The 25,841-nt window shown below is 41.9% G+C and overlaps 1 protein-coding gene across 1 annotated transcript in view; it reads left to right on the plus strand.

Annotated features, from left to right (window-relative positions):
* The window catches only part of PRKCH (protein kinase C eta), a 240,936-nt gene that overhangs the window by 97,340 nt on the left and 117,755 nt on the right, over positions 1–25,841 (plus strand). Inside the window, exons 2-5 of the mRNA XM_089687472.1 lie at positions 1,831–1,894; positions 11,634–11,784; positions 16,923–16,957; positions 25,732–25,820. Coding sequence (XP_089543598.1) covers positions 1,831–1,894; positions 11,634–11,784; positions 16,923–16,957; positions 25,732–25,820 — 339 coding nt within the window. The remainder of the gene's footprint in view (positions 1–1,830; positions 1,895–11,633; positions 11,785–16,922; positions 16,958–25,731; positions 25,821–25,841) is intronic.

Below are 25,841 nucleotides of genomic sequence, written 5' to 3' on the forward strand. Positions count from 1 at the left end.
TGGAATTCATTATATGCAAACGTACAGATTCGCCAGCACGCCATGGATCTTCAAATATGGTCCACAGAGGTTTTTATTGTAAAAAGATCGCATCCTAGAAGAATGTGCAATGTTTCAGAGCCGTGCAGGACCTCTTTGTCAGACATGCATTCATTAACCACTTGCCCTTCTGAGGATTTACCCCCCTTCCTGACCAGGCCACTTTTTGCGTTGCAGCGCTGTGTTACTTTATTTGACAATTGTGCGGTCATGCAACGCTGCACCCAAATGAAATTTACATTCTTTTTTCCCCCACGAATTGATCTTTCTTTCGGTCATTTTTGATCGCCTGTGCATTTTATATTTTGCACTATAAATACAAAAGACCAACAATTTTGAGAAAAAAACTATATTTTTGACTGTGTCCAGTAAAAAAAATTAAAAATCAAATTTCATCATAAATTTAGGTCAAAATGTATTCTGATACATGTCTTTGCTAAAACAAAAATCCCAGAACGTGTAAATTGGTTTGTGTGAAAGTTATAGCGTTTACAAATAGTGGTATATATACTGGAATTTTTTTTTCATGTTTACTAGTAATGGCGGCGATCAGCGACTTATAGCGGGACTGCGGTGGACATTCTGACATTGGGGGGAACTGACTTGGTGTCACTGACATCCCCAGTGACACCAATACAGTGATCAGTGCTGAAAAAAAAGCACTGACACTGTACTAATGGCACCGGGCAGGAAGGGGTTAACATGAGGGGCGATCAAAGGGTTAACTGTGTGCTGGGAGTGTTTTACTAGGGGGCGGGATGTGTGTGAATAACTGTAATCACACTGCTGTGGATGGCTGTGCTGTGCACAACCATCCACAGCAGTGTGCCGGAGCTGACAGGGAGGAGGACTGTTGGTAAACAAAAGTCTTCCTCCCCGTTGGAGATCCTCGGAAATCACTGGGTGCCGGTGAGTAATTACCAGCCGGGGCCCGGTTATTGACAGCCGCGCCCATGAATGGTGGTGCCGATAGGGTGCGTGCACAGCTCGCACTCGCCCCTTACCCGGAAATGCAAAATCACGTATATATACGTGACTTTGCGCACCGCTGCCACCCTGTAGCAGTATTTCTGCTATAGGGCAGTCGGCAAGCAGTTAATATGCAAACGTGCCTAGATGTGTTGAACATTAATACTCACTTTTGCATTCCAATGTGCGTTTTGTATGTTTTTTTGCCCAAACACTCCTCCTCTTCTAAAACACCTCTAAACTGTGCCAGGACAGGGTCATCCAACACCCAGAGTAAAGATGCCAAACTGCATCCCCCTGTTCATGATGTGCAGGCTTAGGGGATCCTATACCCAGCAGCCACTCGCTTGTCGAAATAACTGCCACTATCACTACTACTGTCAGTCTTGTAACAGAAGGTAGGCGCCCCCATCCCTACAACAAACCATTGGGCCCAGGGCAGTCGCCCCTTCAGCCCACCCCTTGTCCTGGCACATTGAAATGCAGGCTAACATAAAAGTGTGTTTACAGGCTGAAAAATTAAACGCCAAACACCTGTAAAAGCAAATCTCTTTTTTTTTTCTCTGCTCAGCACACATGAAGCCTCACACAGGTGAAAAACACAGGGTGCAGGTTGGAAAAGTTAATGCATTTGAGTTGTCTTGATTAAAGGTGTCACTTAAACTCCAAACTATGTGACATTGTTGTATCCTAACATACAGAAGACTCTCATGGCCCGTGAAGGTGACACGGGGAAAACAAGAGAAGATGTTTGTATATGTTGTAAGCAGACAAGCAATCAGTTGCAGTGTATATAAACATTGTTTTGTTTATTTTTTTCAGATTGATTTGGAGCCTGAAGGCAAAGTGTTTATTGCCATCACCCTCATAGGGAGCTTTACGGAAGGTAAGAGACTTTTGAATCATTCGATGTTCAACACTCTAGTTGTCACCTGTGTCAGATATCCAGGGACAGTTCAACATTTTGGAAGTTTATCCCGGGAACAAAGTCTTAACCCCAGATTAATAAAACGTAATGACAGTTTTGGCAAATATCACTTCAGTATGTGAAAGAGCAGTGTGTATAGAAAGGTTTTTTTTCCAAAGCTTTCCGCAAGCTTGTGTGGGGCTCTCCTCTGTTTTTTTTTTTTTCATGTCCAGAAAGATAGCAACATCTTTGTTCAGGATTTATAATGTGTAGGCATCTACTTCCTGGGCTAAGATTCTGGTTAGGTGTACAAATGTCTGACACAAATTAGCCCCTGCTGCAACCTGAGATTTTATCACACTTCGCGATTTGGAATTATAGGCAGAATAACCGTGTGTCTGCCGGCAATTCCAAATTGCATGGCAGTAACTGCAAAATGCACAGTGTGCGTTTTGGTGCCATTATACTTCAATGGCTCCCCAAACATGATGTGATTTGTCACAACTGCACCTTTAAAAATTGTGTGAAGCTTCTCGCCCGAAAAGGAGCAGGAGCTTTTTCTTGAGCAACAAATGCACATAGGGCACCCCTTTCAAGTGAATGTGCTGGCCCTTTGCAGCAACACAGAATCACGCTATGAAAATCGTGTAGCGGGACCTGAATGCCTTGTAACTTGCTACAAAGTTGCAATGTTACTGTCTGATTGCTAGAGGAAGGGAGGATTGAAAATGCTTCCTCCTGCCTGCTGCAGACTGATGACAGCCAAGCAAAATCACCTGGCTGGTGCCTAACAATTTTTTTTTACGGCCGGTTCACACCATGTCAGCACAGGAGTGCACTGTTCGATTCTCATGCGGTTCTGTGCAGAGCGATTTCAGACCGTTCATTTTGAATAGGCTACAATGGCACCACGCAAAAAGTAGAGCATGCACAACGTTCTGAAATGCACAGCAACCGGATTGCAGGGTACAAAAGTACTATGCAATCTGGTGCGGGCAGATCTGCGTTTGGGGTCTCATGAACTCTGTATTGACACCCTCTGCAGATCGCAAATGGAGTGCGTTTTGCTTGCGGTCTGAATTGCACTGGAAAACACAGTGCGTTATACGATTCATGTGCAGGCATGGTGTGAACCGGCCCTTATGGTGAAAAGGTAGAGATGTTATGAAAAACGACACTGTTATTGTATATTGTTATGGGAACATAATAATGGAGACTTACTGAAAAGGCCATATTAATGTACATTGTTAGGTGCAGGCCTGAAACTGTCACTTTCACAGTTTTATTACTTATTCCAGCCCCTTGTTTTATTGAGCCTGACATGCTTGTTCTAACTGTATAAAAACAAAACATTATCTGCTGTTCATGTTCCCTAAATTCACTCTTCCCATGAAAACTGTCATCGGGATAGGTAGGAAGAGAAATCTCCCAGACAGACCATCGTCCACAATAAAAAGCAAAAAGAAAAAGTGTTAATCCTTCTAGTCTCTGTTTAAAAACAAAATACAAAGTCAAAGCTCTATGGATGATACACATAAAGAGACCACATATAAAGATGACTTAAAGGTGCCAAAAGATATTTAATATTTATAAAAACACCCCTTAATGCCATGTAAATATTAGATCAGATGGCAAGGGTGGGGTGCGGTTGTCAAATGGGTTATTGTCTTAAGTAATATGAAAATCCATGCAGGGTTCCCACTTGTAAACTATAATCGCTGCTGTGGTGAGGTTTGACATTGTAAAACATGATGTAAGGTCTTGTCTGTCTTGCTACAGATTATTTGTCCTGTGCAAACCTGTGGGAAGGCAACACAGGCTGTGGCATAGGGCAACACAGAAACAGGAGGAGGGGATAGAAATGATGCAGCTCCAAATGTTTTAAGGCATGGGAAGAACAAAATAAAACTGCCTGTGGTGTCCTAACATAATAATAGGCCTTATTAGCCATGCTGACTGTTGCATACACCATCATATTGGGCTTCCAGATACTTGTCATTGTCAAATCCAGATGGCTTGACCTGGAATATATTTGACCACCCATGGTAATAGCCAAACCCACATATGAGCACAGGCCATTGGAATATAAGAGTCATATTAATGATTGCATGCAACTCTCCTAAAATTGCTTCTTCCATTCAAGCTGGTCAGTATCGTTTGGCCTTAAAAGTAGGTGATGGCCCACACATGGACTCCTTATTGTCAAAAATATTCTAGGTGTAAGATCATTTATTGGGTAACTATTTTGATCACTTTTATTGTAATTTTTGACAGTTTAAAGGTTTGTAGACTGTTGATTTGTATAATTTATTATAGTATAAAAATCTTAAACAAACCTTCAGATGTGCATGTTCCTCCCTGGGTGCTGCATACTTTAGCTGTGCAATCTGTGCATCAGTTGCTTGATTTGTATTCAAGCAACTGATCTGCAGTTTGCACAGCTAAAGTCTGCACCACCCAAAGGAGTATGCATATCTAAGGGATGCCGGATATGTGTTCTTTCATATACTGCTAGGGAAGATGATGTTGGCAGTGAAACCAAATGGCTGTGAGAAGTGGACAACAACTCATAGGGATCCAGAAGAGGGGGATTGTTTGACTCGTAGCTGATACTGAACACTGTTGGTATAGGGCCAAATTAATATTGACCAGTAAAGTTTTAAAAATTAGCAAGGATGTAAAAAAGGATTTTATTATCTACTTGAAAGGAATTAAAACCATTGTTCACAGTCATATGTCCAATGTAAATGAAGGAAACGATGGGTGGTAAAGCCCAAATGTGTGGATGTGGTCAATAAAATTGGCTTACTGCTGAGGAAACCGGTAAATCCAGACCAGGGTGCAGGAGGCGGTGGAGAGGAATCCTGTGAGCTGCTCTGCTGGAAGATAGGTCATCTGTGAGAAGCTACCACTCACAGACCAGGATGCTGCCTTGGATGTCCCCAGAACTCGCGCGTCGGAAGTGACATTAATGAAGCCCAGAAACCCGGCAGTTTGACAAAGCACGTATCTACTAACAACTCGTAATGTGTATAAAAGACACCTAATCACAGAATCTTTCTTCATCACCATCATGGGCATGACCAAAGAGCTGTCTCTATAATTTAAAATACACCTATGATAAAAATGATAGACCCTTCATTTCTTTGTATGTGGGCAAATGTACAAATCTGCAGGGGATCAAATAAATATTTTCCCCACTGTAGCCGAGTTCTGCACCCACACATTTCTATTGGCCCATTATTCTGGTGGGCAGCTTCACTGGCCAATAGGAATGTGCAGGAAGCAGAGGGCAAGTTTTGGCAGCAGCTTCACACACAGAGCATTCACATAGTACACTTTCTTGGTCCTCATGCTGCTGCTCTTTTCAACTATGAAATGGATTGTGTTCTCCTGAGGACTGGTCAGTGTCACCACCTTGGGCCTCTGTGTGTCCTTTTTAGAAAAATTCTAAAACAATTGCGTACTGTGCATGATACTTTTTTTATTTATTTGCACTAACATCCACATTTTCAGCACAAGCTTTTGGGGTTTAGGGGGTACACCCTAAAAGCTTGTCCTGAAAATTTGGATGTTAGTGCAAATAAAAAAAAAAAAGACAGTTTTTGTTGCAAGTGCACTAATATGGCTACAAACACAATATGGAAAGAAATTATAAAAATATATCAGTAGAAACATATACTTAAAGTACATCTTAAGGCACCTGTATGACAAAAAAAACTACCAAATCCAGTAACGATATGATACTCAAGCCTCATAAAGTAAACCGAAAACTTTATTTTACCTTCTTTGACTGAGCTAAATCCTCCTACCTTTGTGTCTCACGTGTTCCCCCTCCCAAACACTGCAGCTCAGTGGGAGGATTTCCGTATTTGACACAGTGGTGCCAATAAAGAAAGCACTGGGCAGGACTAGGTGTTGTTTACTAGGTTACTAGTGGGCAGGACTAGGTGTTGTTTATTAGGTTAGTAGTGGGCAGGACTAGGTGTTGTTTATTAGGTTAGTAGTGGGCAGGACTAGGTGTTGGTTACTAGTGGGCAGGACTAGGTGTTTACTAGGTTACTAGTGGGCAGGACTAGGTGTTTACTAGGTTACTTACTAGTGAGCAGGACTAGGTGTTGTTTACTAGGTTACTTACTAGTGGGCAGGACTAGGTGTTTACTAGGTTACTAGTGGGCAGGACTAGGTGTTGTTTACTAGGTTACCAGTGGGCAGGACTAGGTGTTGTTTACTAGGTTACCAGTGGGCAGGACTAGGTGTTGTTTACTAGGTTACTTACTAGTGGGTAGGACTAGGTGTTGTTTACTAGGTTACTAGTGGGCAGGACTAGGTGTTGTTTACTAGGTTACTAGTGGGCAGGACTAGGTGTTGTTTACTAGGTTACTAGTGGGCAGGACTAGGTGTTGTTTACTAGGTTACTAGTGGGCAGGACTAGGTGTTGTTTACTAGTGGGCAGGACTAGGTGTTGTTTATTAGCTTACTAGTGGGCAGGACTAGGTGTTGTTTACTAGGTTACCAGTGGGCAGGACTAGGTGTTGTTTACTAGGTTACTTACTAGTGGGTAGGACTAGGTGTTGTTTACTAGCTTACTAGTGGGCAGGACTAGGTGTTGTTTACTAGGTTACTAGTGGGCAGGACTAGGTGTTGTTTACTAGGTTACTAGTGGGCAGGACTAGGTGTTGTTTACTAGGTTACTAGTGGGCAGGACTAGGTGTTGTTTATTAGCTTACTAGTGGGCAGGACTAGGTGTTGTTTACTAAGTTACCAGTGGGCAGGACTAGGTGTTGTTTACTAGGTTACTTACTAGTGGGTAGGACTTGGTGTTGTTTACTAAGTTACTAGTGGGCAGGACTTGGTGTTGTTTACTAGGTTACTTACTAGTGGGCAGGACTAGGTGTTGTTTACTTGGTTACTTTCTAGTGGGTAGGAGTAGGTGTGGCCAGATGCTGATTGACTAGCTACAGGCTTATGAATAAATCATGACACTTCCAGTAGCTAATTTTTTTTTTATCCCATTGTAGTACAAGCAAGCACAGTTAACCTGAGAGTGGCAACCCTGCTCTGAATTCAGGAGCAGTGCAGAATCGTTGCCATCACATGAAACTGCATTAGTTAGACTTCACTGGCAGGATCAACAGATAATTGTGGGAATTTGCATGAGGGCTAAGAAAAATTGTAAGGGCAGATGCACTGTGTTTATAAAATGCAGGCAGCTGTTTAATAGTGAGGTATGGCATATTGTAGTTCTGTGCACTCTGTGCTCCTTGATATACAGCTGTCCACTTCCTGTGTTAAGCAGTGTTTTCCTGTGAGATTTTTATTTTACGATGATATAGAAAGCCACATACAGAATATGTTCTGATCAGCCAACCACAACACACACACACATTACAGGTCACACAGTGTCTGCAGACCAAAGAGATGGCCATTTTTGGGGTTGGATCAGTATTTCTGGTTACTGTGCCTGAAAGTCAATGACATCATGGAGGTATAAGTGAAAAGAGTTCTGCGTTGTGGCTAGCTATTTGTAAATTCATAACTCTTTGTTTATAAAAGACTTGCAAAATGACAAAAAAGTTGCACTGAAAACCACAGGCCAAGTGCAAAACATCTACAGTATTTGGCCTACAGTTCAGGTCCTTCATGGGCCAAGATACTTGGACATTTAATTGGTAAACAGTAAATTAAATTAAATATTGGTAAACAAGTGCCAGGCTCCTAATATCATTCCGAAGTAAATAATGTTTCTTATACAATATATCAAAGAGTGCAAAAAACCTATCCACCTATATAGCAACTATACAAAAAAGTGATGTCCAAAACCTAGAAGTTTGGGTCTTCTCTTAAACATCCACCCATGTATGGAAAAGTGTGGACAGGAAGCTGTTCAAACCATGTCAGACACCACAGAGGTGTTCCTCTACCTTGTGTTCCAGCATGTTATTCCCAATACACACAAAATGGCTGTGTATGTTGATGGGTCCTGCAGCGATTATCGGCTGGAACCAAAGATCATCAGACCAGAAGAATATCACCAGCACACCTCGGATCTCCAAGACGAGTCCAAAGCTTTCATCAGCGATCAAATCGTTACACCAGAAGCAACATTTTGGAAACTTGCAAGACCCCTTAATGTCCCATGCCTGATGAAGGGGTCCTGTGAGGCTTCGAAATGTTAATTCTGATGTAACAAAGTGATTGCTGATTAAAGCATCTTCGGGATCCATCCATCTTCGGGATCCATGGTTTGCTGGTGATATTCTTTCCCTCTACCCAGTGTGATACCAAAAAGGCTTGAAGGAGCAAATTGGCCCCCTATTTAGCGCAGTCAAGTAGCACTTGATTATAATAATAAACAGCGCAGTTATGCCCTTAAGATGTATCGCCATCTCCGTCCATCGCCTCCAGTTGACAGGAGCACATATGGGGAAATGCAAAACCAAACCTGCCACATAGTATAAATCCATTTAAGGTATGTTTATTAAAATTTGGGAAATATAATGATTAAAAAGTATGACAGCTCTACTGTATAAACAAAATACCAGTCCCAAGACGGTGGGTTCTCAGTGAATTGTGACCTCACGTACATTGGCTCCAACCAGTGACATCATCTGGGAAATGCTGAGGTGGATACACTAAATGAAGTGACTTATATGTTTTCCCGGTTTTTTACACTTTGATATATTGTATAGTAAACATTTACTTCTGACTGATATTAGGAGCACAGCCCTTGTTTCTGAATATTGTATAACCATTGATATCTAGTGGTGTGCTGGCAGCTTTATTTTGTTTCTTTTCACCCATTTGTGCATACTGCACTTTAATTAAAGTCCATTCCCTTATATTTAAAGGATTATATACTTGTAATCAGAATTATAGGATAGCTTAAAGTGGTCATAAAGGCTTTTTGTTTATTATTTTTAAGAAAAAAAAACACATCCTGTCACCGGCTCTCTAAAGGTTTTGCACAGAACAGCCCCAATCCTCCTTCTCCGGTCCCATGCTGGTGCTTCTGGCCCCTCCCCCTGGTGAATGCCACCAGAGAAAGCTGCTAGCTCCGAGGGCACTGTTGAGTGCTCGCTCCCAAGCTGCATCTGTGTGTTTATGAAACACACAGAGCATGGCTCAGCCCTACCCCCTCCTCACTGGGTGTGATTGATAGTAGTGGGAGCCAGTGGCTCCTGCTGCTGTGTCTCAGCCAAGGATGAGAGAGTCCAGGAGAGCCTCGGCTCTCGTGCACATCACTGGATTGGGCTCAGGTAAGTAAAAGGGTGGGTTGCAGGGTGGGGGGGGGGGGTGTTTCACACTGAAGGTTTTTTAGCTTCATGCGTAGAATACATAAAGGTACACAATCCTTCAACCTCCCTGAATGCTTTAAAGGGCTTTATTCATGTTCTTTACATTATTTTCATTTATGAATGTTCTTTTTAATATGGAAAGTAGTAAAATATCACATATTATGGTAGATGGAGCAGGGGGGGAATAATAACATTTACACATGTCTTTGTAATAAGAGATACAAGGTAACATTCTAGAGAAGGATAGAGGGAATTTACAAATGTATCCGAGATTACGTATGATGATAAATTATGATTGTAACCACTTGAGGACCAAGCCTTTTCTGGCATTTTTTTGTTTACAAGTATAAATCAGTATTTTTTGCTAGAAAATTACTTGGAACCCCCAGACATATATACGTATATGTGTATATATATATATATATATATATATATATATATATATATATATAAATATATATATATATATATATATAAGCAGGGAAATTAGAAAATAAAATGGCGATTGTTGTAATACTTTGTCACACGGTATGTGCACGATGGTTTTTCAAACACAATTATTTTGGGAAAAAATACACTTCAATGAATAAAAAAAACACAACGTACTATATACCCCAATTTTTTGTAAAATATGAAAGGCGATGTTACACCGAGTAAATAGATACCTAACATGTCACGCTTTAAAATTGCACACACTTGTAGAATGGCAACAAACTACAGGACCTAAAAATCTCCACAGGCAACACTTTAAAAATATTTACAGGTTATGTGTTCTAGTTACAGAATGGGTCTAGCACTTGAATGATTGCTTTTGTGCTAATGTTCGTGGCGATACCTCACATTTGGTGCTAACACAGTTTACATACGTGTGAGCAACTTACGTTCTCTTCTGCACACAAGCACAGAGGGATGGGGGCACTTTACTTTTTTCTTATTTATTTTTACAATGTTCCTTTTTCATTTTATTTTAATAATTTTTATTCCTGTTACAAGGAATGTAAACATCCCTTGTAATAGAAATAAGGGATGAAAGGTCCTCTTTTTGGAGAGATCTGGGGTCAATAAGACCCCAAATCTCTCTACCTTTTAAAGCAAAAATTTGATCTTTTTGCCTTAAAAAAAATGTTTTTCTGCCTTAAACCGACAGTGACATCATGACGCTGCTTCGGTCCTCCTAGATCATAGAGGTAATCAGAGATTATCTGATCTCCCTTCATCTTCTATGGCCAGCTGTACGAACCATCAGATCGTTTCCCGAGCTGACCGGTAAGCAAGAAAAAAACGAGTGGCAGGATGGAGGTGACCCCTCACGCTGCTTCTAAAAGTAAACCAGCAGCTAATCAGCTGCTCAGATCACTTTTTATGAGAAAAAGAGTTGTCAGCTGAAAAAAAAAAAATACCAGCTTTATGGCTGACAGTTTCAGCCACAACCCCGGTAAACCACTGCAAAGCCGCAATGTATATATGCATATTGCATTCTTGAAGTGTAAAGCCTGAACATTTTTTACCTTTAATTTGCATTAGTGTAAAAGATGTTTCAGTATGTGTATTGCCCCTTCACCCCCAGTATACTTACCTGAGCCCGCTATTGATCCAGAGCTGTGCCCATTTTTAGCAGCTCTCTTCTCTTCCCCTTGCTCTAACAAGCTGTGCGTGAGTCATTGGCTTCCACTGCTGTCAGTGAAATCCTGTATGAGATGCAGGCAGCGCTGCTCGGGAGTGAGCCTGCAGGTGTGCCACAAAAGAAAGTGGCTATCTATGATGGCACATAGAGACGAGGAGGAACCAGGAGCGCCAACGAGGGACCTGAGAAGAGGAGGATTAGGGCTGCTGTGTGCAACGTAACATTTGTTTTTTTTCTTTAGTTGTGGATAGAATGAAGAGGGATTAGAACACCTGTTAGGCTTTTATTGCTTTTGTGTGCCCTTGTTCAGGAGATTCACCCTTACTATTTGTTTTGTTTACTGCTATCATCGAGACTGAAATATAATCTCCAAATTTTGGTTGTCGCCAGAACAGGAATGGAGGGGAATTATCCATTGGGGACACTAGTCCTGGTAACAAACAGGAATTCCCCCACTTTAGGAGATTTCCTCTCATTTCCTGGTTTGGCTATGGGACAAGTAAAGGGAAGTCCTGCAATGTGACACAGATGGCAAAAAAAAGCTGACAGGGTTATAACCCCACTTACACTGTCCACAATGGGGGGAAAAAAGTTTTGCATTCAGTTCAACCTTAACTTTATATGGGATTTAATGATATGTTTAGCTGTTATATTTTTACAATATGGTATATCATTTATATAATATAATATAGTATTAGTCTTATAAATGTAAAATAGGTGCCTGTAGATAAGTACGATGTGACAAGTCCATGAATCATGTGCCACCTGTAATGTTTAAATGTGACTCCAATTTTAGGAACAATGCGAGATGGGCGGCTGCTGAGACACTTTACAAGAAAACGACAGAGAGCCATGAGGCGGAGGGTGCACCAAGTGAATGGACACAAGTTTATGGCAACTTACCTGCGACAGCCAACCTACTGCTCTCACTGCAAAGATTTCATTTGGTAAGGTTCACCTATAAGGCAGCCTTTATGGTACAGTCAGTGTATGCTGGGACAATCATGGTTTAGATAAGGGTTCAGCCTGTAATTACATTTATAATTGTACACTGACTTCATGGTTTTGCCTTTGTCAGCTGTTAAAACATGAGTGCTGCCCAGCATGTGGATGCAGAATTACTCATTGATATCCATGTGGTCCCTGTGTCTGTAGCACTGTAGCAGCATCAGGGCTGTGTTAGTTTTGCAGCATGCTTGGGGAGGGGGTTTGCCTTGAGCGTTTACACTGGGGGCCTGATTGGGTTCCCTGGCGCACCAACCTGAACAGTGAGGGGTTTTGCTGGGTCCTGAAATGGAAGAATCTTCTAGGATAGGCCTGTGCTAGAAGGCAAAGGGAAGTCCTACTGCAGAGTGCCATGAAAGCAAGCCCAGACTGGAACCCTGACAAGCCTTGCAAAGCCCAGTGGACCTCAGGTCTGCACTGAGGGCGGGAGCTGCCCAACTGTTTTTGGTAAAAGGCGAGTGACCCGCTTGTTAATATTAAAGGTTGGGCAGCTGACGTTCCCCCCTGTAGACCTTCAGTGCCTCCCGCCCTCCTCCCTGCAGCGAGTTCAGCAGCAACGAGTACACGCAGAAGAGGAGTCCACCCTGCCATTCCTCCTGCTTTCTTCCCTACGGTGACTTCAAGAGCAGTGGCAGCAGGACAGATCACACAGAAGAGGAGTTCACCCTGCCATTCCTCCCACCCTCTTTCCTGCTGTGAGTTCAGTGGCAGGAGAATACATTCAGAAGAGGCGTCCACCCTGCGATTCCTCCTGCCCAGCGGCAGGAAAGGTCACACAGAAGAGGAATCCACCCTGCCATTCCTCCCGCCCTCCACAATGCTGGGATTCTTAACAGCTGCAGCGGCAGGAGGAGAGGAGTCCACTCAGGCTGCTAAGTGGTACAATCGCGGTCCGGACAGGTCTGTCACTCGGTCCGTGTCCGGACTGCAATCCACCATTTAGTGATGCCTGCTCTAGAGGTTGGTGTGTGTTGAGAATGGCCAGCTGCTCCTGGTCCAGTGGAATGACATAGAGCGCACACGTTTTCTAAACTTGCTTGTTCACCATTTGTATTCTCTGCCTTTTTAGCAAGATTGTTTTCACAGAAGTTCACTCTTATCAGGAAATGTGAATATAGATTAGAAAGCTATGTCTCCAGCCACCTTTTCACTAGGGTGACAGGTGCTTTCTATAATGGGGCTTGTATAAGAAGCAGAAGGTAAAGGGCCTGCAGCCTCAATATCTCCTTTATTTCAATAGTCTTGTCGTGGTTGGAAATTGTAAAATGTCTAACTGAGGTTCTTACACCCATTCTTTTCAAAGTAAAAAGAAAATGGCTTTTTTTAATGGAGTCCCAGTAATAAACATAATTGAACTCTAAATTACTTTATATCAACTGTCTGGTAAAAAAAACAAACACAACCCCCCCTCACCCCATAAAACTGTAATTTACACAGAATCCAAGGCACATGCAAGATATTGATCAGTAATTGGTATAAAGTGTAGACAATGCTTATAAATTAGGATTACATGACAGTACAGGATATCCAGAAATGGATAGGAATAGGAGATGTCGGTCCAGTCGTCGTTATCCAGTTCCACTTGACTCATCCAAAGTTCATTATGTCCTTTAAAATGATTGTTATGTTTAAACCATTTATTTTAATGAAGTGTTCATCTTTAGAGGTCAATGTTGTGATAGTATAAATGCCTTTATATAAAACCCAAATATACTGTCAAAGAATTTAAAACAACCTCAAAGACCACATCAAAGGTCATCTTAGTTCTGAGCAGAGGACAAGAATTAAAGGGAATCTCTCTAACAGGCACACACAACACAAAGACATCTCAGTTTGGCCTACTCTGCTTTCCAAATTGTATTTTTTTAATTTTGCACAGAGGTTTTGCATTTCCAACTAGGGAATAATTTTTTTACTTTCTTTATTTACAGTACAGGCATACTAGCCAATATTAAATGTTGCAGTGGTTATAGAAGTATATAAAAGCACAGCACTGATCTCGGACATTCTCCGTAGGGCATGCATCCTGGCATTGTCAGCACAATGTAAAGAGGTTGGACTTTAAATGCTGTTAAAGGGACTTTTTGGTACTTATTGACAGAATGTTCTGTCACACGTGTCCATCACTTGACATACAGGACAGCAAATTAATAAACTCTGTGTATATGTTATATTTTCCCCTTAAGAAACAACACCTGCAAGGTCAAGACTTACTTTGAAAGGTTCCTTTCAGCAGATCTCCTACATCCACTCTTGAGAGAACAAAATAGGTGGTCTAGCAGATATGAAAATTGTTGGTTGTTTTGTGAGCTTGGCTTTTGTATGTATGTGTATATGCATGTATGGGCATCTTTTTTTTTCCTCCTCATTCAAACCTTTTTTTTGAAGCAATTGTCAAATGCAATGCACAGTTGTTGTTTTTTTTTGTTTGTTTGTTATTTAAATCAACGTTTAAACCTTAGTTCTCAACACAAGCAACCATGAATGGAAAGCTAAGGCTCTGCTTACCTCCGTATTAGCTGCAGTGTTATTCTTAGAACAGCTCCCCATCTTCTGTATTTTTTAATCTTCTCTTTTCAAAATAAGCTTCTTTCCACCAGACTGTTCAGTACAGGAGAGATCATTTTTTTTCCACCACAGTTTCCCTCAGAAGGTACACCATCTCTTTGTAAGTGCAGACTTTGATGTCACCATACAGTAGTGCCTGCCCTAGAGTCAGCTCAGGTCGCTGCACTAAAAACCTCCATCTTGCTTAGGATGTAAAGTGAAACAACGTATTCCTACCTCTTTGGTATGCATTCATGAGACCATCCATGGGTCATAACTACAGTTGCAAGAAAAAGTATGTGAACCCCTTGGGATTACGTGGAGTTTTGCATGAATTGGGCATAAAATGTGCTCTGAAAGTCATCTAAGTCACAACAATAGAAGAACACAGTCTGCTGAACATAATACTACACAAACATTAGATGTTGCCATGGTTTAATTGCACATAACATGTAAACATTCACAGTGCAGGGAGGAAAAAGTATGTGAGGCCCTAGCTTAATGACTTCTCCCAGAGCTAATTGGAGCCAGGAGTGAGCCAACCTTGACTCCAATCAGTGTGATGATATTGGATGTGTTGCTGACAGCTGTCCTACTCTTAAAAAACACACACCTGTTTTGGGTTTACTGGTTTCAAGAAGCACTGTCTGATGTGAACCATGCCTCGCAGAAAAGAGCTCTCAGAAGTCCTACGATCAAGAATTGTTGACTTGCATGAAGCTGGAAAGGGTTACAAAAGTATCTCCAAAAGCCTTGATGTTCATGTGTCCACGGTAAGACAGACTGTCTACAAATGGAGAAAGTTTAGCACTGTTGCTACTCTCCCTAGGCGTGGTCGTCCTGTAAAAATGACTGCAAGAGCACAGCGCAGAATGCTGCATGAGGTAAAGAAGAATCCCAGAGTGTCAGCTAAAGACCTACAGAAATCTCTGGCACATGCTAACATTTTTGTTGACACATCTACAATAAGGAAAACATTAAACAAGAATGGAGTACATGGGAGGACACCACGGAGGAAGCCATTGCTGTCCAAAAAGAATATTGCAGCACGTTTGAAGTTTGCAAAAGAGCACCTGGATGTTCCACAGCACTACTGGCAAAATATACTGTGGACAGATGAAACCAAGATTGAGTTGTTTGGGAAGAACACACAACACTATGTGTGGAGAAAAAAAGGCACAGCACACCAACATCAAAACCTCATCCCCACTGTAAAACATGGCGGAGGGAGCATCATGGTTTGGGGCTGCTTTGCTGCCTCGGGGCCTGGACGGATTGTTGTCATTGATGGGAAAATGAATTCCAGAGTTTATCAAGACATTTTGCAGGAAAACGTACGACCATCTTTCCGCCAACTGAAGCTCCGCAGAGGATGGGTGATGCAACAGGACAATGACCCAAAGCATACAAGTAATTCAACAAAACAATGGCTGCAACAGCACAGAATACGCCTTCTGGAGTGGCCCAGTCAGAGTCCTGACCTCAGCCCGATTGAAATGCTGTGGCATGACCTTAAGAGAGCGATTCACACCAGACATCCCAAGAATATTGCTACACTGAAATAGTTTTGTGACGAGGAGTGGTCCAAAATGACTCCAGATCGTTGTGCAGGTCTGATCTGCAACTACAGGATACGTTTGGTTGAGGTTATTGCTGCCAAAAGAGGGTCAACCAGTTATTAAGTCCAAAGGTTCAAATACTTTTTCCTCCCTGCACTGTGAATGTTTACATGTTATGTGCAATTAAACCATGGCAACATCTAATGTTTGTGTAGTATTATGTTCATCAGACTGTGTTCTTCTATTATTGTGACTTAAATGACGTTCAGAGCACATTTTATGCCCAATTCATGCAAAACGCCACGTAATCCCAAGGGGTTCACATACTTTTTCTTGCAACTGTAATAAGGCTTTAATGATAACACAAGTACCCTAAGAGCTTAAAATTGGGTTGCCCCAAAACAGACCTGGATGATCCACAATGCAATAAAGGGCCCAGCTTCAGTCTTCACCTTCATTAGATAAACTGGAGAAAAGCAAAATTGGTTAAAGCTGTGCACCTGCCTGTCACATCACAAGGGGCGAATGCATTTGTAGCCATTTGCAGCCTGATGTGGTGGGCTATACCAATGAAGACAATGTGGATGTGGCGGCTTCTGTGTGATCATTGAAAACCTTATCAATGACAATCGAAAGAATGGAGGGTGAAAGCTGCTACTTTGCCTATTTTGTCTTTATTCCATCCCTGCCCCAAAGAACTTCACATCTCTAGTGAGACCTTGGTTTTGTTGGTACAGCAGAGGTGAAGAGCTCATCAGGGAGTCCTTCTCAACTGGCTATATGACTAGGTTCCTAGGAGACAATCTGGTCCAAGGCAATGGCTTAAAATAGCAATTGGTGGAAAATTTGCCTGTATATTGTGGAAAATAATTCGGAAAAGAATGTGCTTGTGGTACTGTTACAACTGTTCTAACCCAGCTGTAGAATCTTGATGACAGAAACTGAATAATGCTAATTTTTTTTGTTCATTACAGGGGAGTGTTTGGCAAGCAGGGGTATCAGTGTCAAGGTAAGGTAACCAGTTCCAGTATCATTTATCTGATGGGCATGAGTTGTAGATAAGATATAGACACAAAAGACTTTCTACATAACTTGGAAATGCTTGCATGCAAAGCAAATGCATATCTCGGTTACTAATTTTTATATCCCAAGATGCAAGATGAGAATGAGGCAACACTATCGGGTAGATATATGGTTCTCGCCTATCTCTTACCCATCTTAGTTGTTAAAGTATTGACTTTCACATACACATAATGGCCCAGCGTTGTGTTTGCCATACTTTAAGCTTCAATTAAATAATGTATTCCTGACCTTCAATTACTGTATACACAATACTTCTTTGCAATACAAGCCAATGCCTTGTCTTTTCAAAAAAAAAGCTGCAAGTACTGAAAAACACCTGATGATAAGCCTGAAATCCAGCAAGTTTCTAACTTCTGTTTTAGCGAACGACATGGTGACTCTGCTGCTTTGAAACCAGTGTTTTCAGCCCTGCACACTTTCTTCAGATAGTCTACAGAACACCTCCACTTCTCTTCCTTTCCATCGCACAAGGGGGATGTTTTCTGTAGTCCACAGAAGAGAATTTTAGTGTGCAGTCAGTTCAAATGGTGAAGTTAAGGGGCTTACTGAATATTTGGCAGATCAACAGGTATGTTTCTGTACTTGCAGCATAATGTGCATTTATTGAAGTGAGTTACTGAATATTTTTGAGATCTAGGATTTGGTGTGCCATAGAGGTCCAAGGGGTTGGTCCCAAAATACCAAAATATGGGCTGTTGGTCTATGGTGCAGCTCGGGTTGTCCACCAGAAAATAAAAAAGGGAGGCAGGGGAGCCCTTACAGTGTAGTTCGTTGGCTCAAAAGGTAAAAGGAAAACACAAGAGTAACTTGCATGTGTTGAGGCTGTGGTCACCCTATGGAGTGGAAACATACCTTCTGAGTGTGCATGTGAAGAAAACCTTGTCTCCATGCAGGATTTGGTTGGTCATTCCCAGTGCCACAAGGGTTCCAATTCTGGATCCTCTGAAGGTTTTTCAGGTATGTGGGTGAGTTAAGAGGTCTAAAAAAAACCAAAATCTTGTGGTAGACCAATCGGCAAGGTTCTCAGTTGTTGTTATATGTCTAAGGTTAGGTTAGCGTAATCTGGTTTGATGAATGTCCAGTTTTGTGGCTTCATATTGCCACTTCCTTGTTTGAAACTGTACGATCATGCCATACGATCAGGCTGGATGTGTACTGTAGTGCTATCGTACGTTTTCTAACATCCGTGTTTTTGGTGAAAAAAAAAAAAAGCAACCTTGAACTCATGAAACCAGATGTCTTCCACCCAGGGGCGGACTGACCATTTGGAAACTCGGGCAGTGCCCGAGGGCCCGGGGTCAGTAGGGGGCCCCATGAGATGCCCCTGGTACCTTTTTCATGGCTTTTTTGAGTTTGGGCAAGGACACAGGGGCCCCATGATCCCCTATTGCCCAGGGGCCCATGAGTTGTCAGTCCGCCCCTGCTTCCACCTATCCCTAGACATGACAATGGGAACCTTTGCCGATTCTACTACTGATGGAATTTTTAAAGACCTCTTTTAACATGCTAAATATTTATTTATTTTTATTTTTTTTTACTTTGCTCGGATATACGCTTCACACACACCTGGCCTACACTTGTAGTATGTTAAATACACCTTTTCTTATGGGAACATTTCTGTCTGCTGCATTATATGTTTCTGATAAGGATGAGATCAGTCAAAATCTATGTAATCTTTGTAAAGTCATAAAACTGATTACTGTTGCTAGTGACAACAAACTGTTATATGTATCTGGGTCTTTGTCTGAAATACAACATAGGTTGGAAACTTTTTCATTAGAGCTACAAACCCAAGTAACAAGGCAGTCACATAGGAACGACCATGACTAGATGGAGAAGGTTATGTTAACATTGTAAATAAGATAAGACATCTAAAATGAATATGCATTGCACTTATCAAGATGGCATAATTCAAAGGTTGTGCTTTGAACGCTGTTCAGACTGACAAGTATCTCTTCCCTGTTGGTGAAGTTTCATTTTGGAAAATTCCTCAAAGAGAAATTTGTGTCTGCTGATTAATAAATTTGTAGTCTTTAAAGCTGAGCTCTACATAGGTCAAATAAAAACAGATTTAATGCATTTTTGTATTTCTTTAGCAAATATTGAAATTCATTTTTACGTATAGCTAGCATAAGTACCTGAATCTGTCTCAGTAGTGGCCAATGTCAACCCTTGCACAGTAGCACTGAGAGAGTGGCAGTACAAGGAGCTAATGGAGCTCTGCTACACGCACATGTGCATGTATGTACTTCAAGAATCCTGTGATCTCTGGAGTTAATTCTACAATACAAGGAAGTTACCAGCCTGTATCTATAGGTCAAAGATCATACCTGATGTAAATGGTTTAGGTCCATAGTGCTAGCAGTGTTGACACTTTGTTTTCATCTCCCCCTTGCCCTGAATGAGCCATTCACTGGGGAGCAACGGCAGCACAGGAAGACCTCAGCCTTATGTCATGAAGGATGAATGAAGGTCGAGGTCATTCTGCATTACCACCACCTAGTGACTGACTCATTCAGGGTCAGGGGGGATGTACACCTAAACGATGTGTCCTTAAAGCAGAACTTCACCCCAAAGGGGAAGTTCCATTTTTCCTTCCCCACCCGCTATTTTTTTGGAGGTGAGCAGGTACCTTGTGTTGATAGGTACCCATTCCCACTTCTGCTCGGATTACCTATGCAATAAAGGCCGAGTTCCTCCCACCCACAGCCTCTTGGGACACATCACAGGTCCCAGAATGCTGCTGGACCATTCACACAGCACAGTGTGGGTCGTGCATGTGCACTGGGAGGCCATCTGTGAGGCCGCAAGAAGTCATAGCCGGCTTCCCACAATTAGCATAGCAGAACCAGGGACCCGAAGACCAGAAAAGAACAGGCCCGGGAGAAAATCGTGCTGGATCCCTGGACAGGTAAGTGTACTTTTATTAAAAGTCAGCAGCTACAGTATTTGCAGCTGCTGACTTTTTCATTTTTTTTTGGGGGGGGGGGGACTGAAGCTTCTCTTTAAGTGACACTAGGCAGCATGAACATGTTCCGACTATTAAAGTTCACAAAAATGTTTACTTGCGTACCGCATAAAATATGGAATAAAACCAGATAGCAGACGCACAATGTAGCTCAGCAATAGGTGGAAAACTGACTGCAATGCAGCTGCGTTCACGGGCCTATAGCCTACAATATTGCTGTTTTCATGTCCGTATAAAACTATACATAGTACAGATCTGAATGCAGCGTTTTATACACCCGTGTTCATGAGCCCTTATGCTTACTTTAGTTTTATATACAAGATATTCTAAGATCTCATCTTGCAGAATAAAGCATCCTCACATGATTTGTCAAATGGAAAAAATGTCTGACAGTCTCTGCTTTCTACAGCAGCCAATCCGATTACTCCTTTCATCCTCCCATGCTCTTAGGAAGGAGCCTGAGTAAATGCTGTGATCCAGCGCAGATTGTCGGAGACAGATACTTTAATAAATGGGGAGCTTTGTGTTAATCAGTTGCAGTCTGATGGATATCAATGTCATCCATGCACTCAGCAGTTCGGTTGGCAGTGTGAACAATGCTGTCTCTATATTTTAACTTTCAGTGATAGAATGGTTCCAGAATCATTTGTGTGGCTGCAGTTATTGGATAGTCTGAATAATTCAATTAGCTGCAAAGAGTAGGTCAGAATCTGCAGTTATTCGCATGTTAACTGACCCTGTGTAATACAGGCATTAAACATTCAACTCTTTGAAGTCAGTTTTTGCACTTCTAAAGAATAAATAATTTTTATGAATATAATCCTTTGTAGATTTCTTTAATCCCATCCCACCAACCATACGCACATATACAGCCTCACTGAAGTGAGTCTTCTTCGGTGGGGCCACATATATTCGTATGTGTTTGTGGTGAGAATGTACTGCACTGCGTCCTCCAAGCACAGAGACCAAGCTGTCACCGTCAGCTCTAGGTCTCATACTTACTGGGTGCTTAGAGGGATCAGCTCTTGATAGCCATTGGCGATCACAGTGATCAATCGCTGGACAGTCTACATCCGTGTTCTTTCTCCTCTTAAATGGAGATCATCATATTCTCCTTGCTAGAGAAGATTGTTTTTTTTTTTTTTTACACATTCTAGATCAGGCTTTGATCTAGGTAAGGGTTAGGATCAAGGTTAAAGTCAAGGTTCAGGTCAAAGGCCGAGGTCAGTGTGTTTTAGGTAGGATATAAAAAGTGAAACATGCATTATTGTCTCTGGTCCCTATTACTATGTATCACTATGTCAACAGTAAAGTGATGAATTATTATCCACTTGATTAGTGTTCATTTAATTTAATCCAGCCTCTGCTCACCTTGACAGGGTGTATGTTCCTTTGCTGTCATCCTGATTCCCTATTCACTTTCAAGTGGATCATTGAGCAAATGTGCAGCCAGTGAGCTTTGAAGTGTCTGGAATGCAGACCCTTAGAACAAGTCAGCAATTGCTAGGCCATCCTAGAGAGCCATAGTGTAAAATTAGAAGTCCGATTCATTCATAAAGTTGCTTTCGCTGTGTTGCTGAATGCTGATTTTTGGTTGGGTGATATGTATAACTGCACACACAACAGTCTTTGCTCTGTCATTAAACAATTGCTAAAGGAGCCTGTCCCCAAAGGCAAGTTGGCCAACACACCCTGATGCATGAAAACCCTTTTCTCAGTAAACCTTGCCAGGTTTTTCAGTAATATCTGAAAGTTTCCCTCTGGCTGAATTGATGTGGTTTCTGTGTGTGCATCATGGAAACACATGCATTCAACTGAAGCCATTGTAACACTGTCACTACTATTTAAAAAAGCCCATTTTGCAGGCTGATCTGTCGTCCCAACAGGAAACCACACTGGTGACTATATATGAGAACTAAAAAGAACTTTCTTGCAGTTTCCCTGCTTTCTCGATACAGTTTAAAAGAACCACTTTTTTAACCAATACACTTTTCAACAGTTTTTTTTTTCTTTAGATGTATAGTTCAAAGTGACCAACTTTATGTTAATAATGTATGTCCATTTTTTTTTTTTAAAAACCTTCTTTCTGTTTAAAGTTGTTAATTTTAAATGGGCAGGCTAGCAGTAGGTAAAGTGTACCATTGGCCCTGCTCTGTTTTCAGTTCATGGGCTTCCTACCAGTTTCCTGGGATCATGCAATACAGGTCAGGCATTTCATGATTACAAGTACAGGGAGTATGCATGTGTATTGTATAGGATTATTTGAATACCTTCTATGTGACCCTGTCAATACAAAGAAAATCTTAAAGCAGCCTTACCTATGAAAGAAGTCTGTGGATACATACGTTTTCTGTTGCCCTTCCTGAAGTCTGATACTTTGGTAAGTTTTGATCTCCTGTGACCCCTGCAGCTCTTAAAGGTTCCTCCTGGTGACCTCTATATCCTCTGTAGTGATAAGCTTGGGTGTGGATCAAACCTGAGTTCATCCCAAAGGCAGCTTTTGCTCCCCATCTAATGAGCTGTGGGTGAAGGACTCACAGCCCAACAGCTGGTTGTACACAAAAAGGTAGGGATACTTGTGAAATCATTGACCTAATAAGGCCATGTTGGGTTAATTATGTCACTAGCATCCCTGCTCCTGTGTATACATGCAGCTGTGGGGTGAGGAATCCCCCACTCACAGCTCAATGGACCGGCACTACCAAATCACATCCAGTTTCACCGAACATGAGTTCAGACCACACCTGGAGCCAAACCCAAGCTCATCTGTAGTTACTACTATATGCTGTCATGGTTGGAGGTCAGAGGGAATAACCAGTGAGAGCTGCAAGGGACCCAGGAGGTCGGCTCCCCCTAGAAGTATAAGATTCCCTTTGGGCTTCTGCACAAAAATTCTTAGGATCTGCACTCACCGGCCACTTTATTAGGTACAGTTAGTTCAATTGCTTGGTAACACAAATTGTTAATCGGCCAATCACAAAGCAGCAACTCCATGCATTTAGGCATTTAGACATGATGAAGATGAGTTGCTAAAGTTCAAACCAAAGAAAGGAAGTTTAAGTGACTTTGAATGTGGCATGGTTGTTGTCAGACAGTCTGGTCTGAGTATTTTAAAAACTGCTGATCTACTGGGATTTTCCCGCACAACCAGCTCTAGAGTTTACAGAGAATGGTCCAAAAAAGAGAGAATGCCCAGTGAGCGGCAGCTTTGTGGACGAAAATGCCTTGATGATGTCAGAGGAGAATGGTAAGACTGGTTACTGTGACATTCAGATGGTAGGATCGGAATTTGGGGTAAACCACATGAAAACATGGATCCATTCTGCCTTGTATCAATTCAGGCTGGTGGTGCTGGTGTAATGGTGTGGGGGATATTTTCTTGGCACTAGCAAGGTGTACCTAATAAACTGGCCGGTGAGTGTAAGTGGCAATCAAGGATACAGACAGAAGGAAAGGAAAGTATTCATTCATGGACTTCTGTTACAGATATGTCTGGGTTTATGATCTTTGCTATAGGGTTGCTTAGAAGGAAACCTTTACTAAGAGAGGATAGTACTACTAATCACATTCTGAAGAAGTCTATAGGTTTCTTATTCACTGAAGTTTGTGGTGGCTTTATACAGATACTGTCACTTTGCCCAAATTTAGTGTCTCTTTAGCTGCCTCCTTTCTGTTGCTTTCACCACCTTTTTACCCTCCAGAGTATAGAGAAGGAGCCTCATGTAAGCTCCATGTTGCTCTGGTCAGAGCATATACAGGGCTAAGGGCTCTCCCACAAAGCAGCCCTTGGACCTGAAGATTGGCCACTAAAGCACCCAGTACTGCATCAGTGGAAGAAGGGGAAGGAGTCCATACTGGGCATGTCTTTGTAGCCTAGTAAGGGAAAGTTAGCATGTGCAGTTGGGAGGAGGACAAAATAGTATGCAAACCCCAACATTGAACTTATTTTCTTCCTTTTTGATCTGTTAAATGTACCATTAAAACTTTTTATTCTATCTGATTGATCTGTGCAAAAACATGTTCATGCTGTCAGAAACTCAGAGCTGGCCTGTGTACACTTCCTTTATTATCTCAAGGAGTCTCCTTAGCTCTCCTAGTCCTTATATTGGACCAAGAGGCTGTTGATCCCTATGCTGTGGAGATTAGATAAATATTCAGTAGTTTAACACATCCAGCACAACCAGGCTGACAATTTATTGCAATTCCAAACTGGAAAATACACTGTTGTCAGCGCGAACAGAAAATTAGTAGAGTGCATTTTTAACAGATCAATTTTTTTTTGTACTTGAATGGTCCTGAACATGGCAAAATGTACATGTATTTTAGATATGTACTTCACATATTTTTTCTGTTGCGTTGATCACTTTGGCTTTTTCTGGCGTTAACATGGGTTGACAGATGTGCTTTAAAAAGTTGAGCTACATTACGGTACTTAACCCTTTGGGTGCCCATTTTTAGAAGTATGTAGATCAGGGGCGGTCCGACCATTTGGAAACTCGGGCACTGCCTGATGGCCCAGGGTCAGTAGGGGGCCCCATGAGATGCCCCTGGTACCTTTTTCATAGGCTTTTTTGAGTTTGGGCAAGGACACAGGGGCCCCATGATCCCCTAATGCCTGGGGGCCCGTGAGTTGTCAGTCCTCCCTAGGTGTGGATACCACTAATTGCTGGAAATTCATAAAGTGCTGCAGTATGAAGCCTGCAGTGTCCCACTGAGCGGTCTCTGCATTACCCTTCAGAGAAGCCTTTGTAATTGGTTGGAAGAAGGGTCACATTACTGTGGAAGGTCACGTGACTAGGCCAACGTGCTTGTACACTTTTTGCCTTTTTTTCAAAGGAATTTGTGCAGCTTTGGTAGTTCTGGAATCCCAAAGGAAGCAGAGAATCATGAATATTTAGAAAGCACGTTGCTGTGCTTCATAAATTTCATTTTTCCCGCTTCTTTTTAAAGCTGTGGAATTGCCATGGTAAGGCCACAGATACCAACAGTCCTGAATTTGCCAAGGCAGATTTGATTTACTGCGGATGCCCAGTAACTCAAAAAGGCATAAATTGCAGGGATCATGGCTGTGGGTGGGGCCAAGCCCTAAAATGGCCATTACTGAGTGCAACCACCTGGAAAGTGAGCTGATAAAATGCAGACCACGGACTTAGCAAAGTGGTTGTAATCCCCCACCTATACCCAGTGAAGTAACTGGCCTCAGGTGATACAGAGATGAAACAAATCCTCCTACATGGGTTGTACCTGTTTATCTGCAGTATTATCTTTTCTACAGCTGTTCAAATGCATAATTTTTAAGGCTTGTCTGAGAGTTCAGAAAAAAGGAGGTGAAGACACACCCCCTTCCACACAGAACTCTAGAACACAGCTGAGGCTGTCCGCCTGCTGCAGCAGACAGAAATGGCACTTTGCTTTGGATGGAGACAAGTTCATAGTATAGAGGGGTATGCTTTGTTCATATTTCATGTCTGCGGTTTACAACCACTTGAAGTGTCCTGGGATCTGGAGCCATTATGTTGCTCAATTTGGGATCACCTATATTGCTGCTCTCTAAATGCTACCCTGTATGAATGTGAGACTGTAATGTTACCCCTCCGCCTGTAAATGTGACTTGTTTTGAAAATTGTTGATTTGTTTTTGGGGTTTTTTTACAGTATATAACAAACATTAAAAATAAGTGGTTAATGAACAGTAGTTGTGTTAAAAATATCTGTTTTTGTATTCTTTTCTAGTCTGTACATGTGTGGTTCACAAGCGCTGCCACCAGCTGATAGTGACGGCCTGCACATGTATGAATAGCACAGCTAAAGTGGAAAAAAAGGTGACGTACAATGCTTCTTTT

This window comes from Staurois parvus, unplaced genomic scaffold, assembly GCF_062004578.1.
Source record: "Staurois parvus isolate SC_StPar_1 unplaced genomic scaffold, SC_StPar_1.0 ptg000426l, whole genome shotgun sequence".
NCBI classification, from domain to species: domain Eukaryota; kingdom Metazoa; phylum Chordata; class Amphibia; order Anura; family Ranidae; genus Staurois; species Staurois parvus.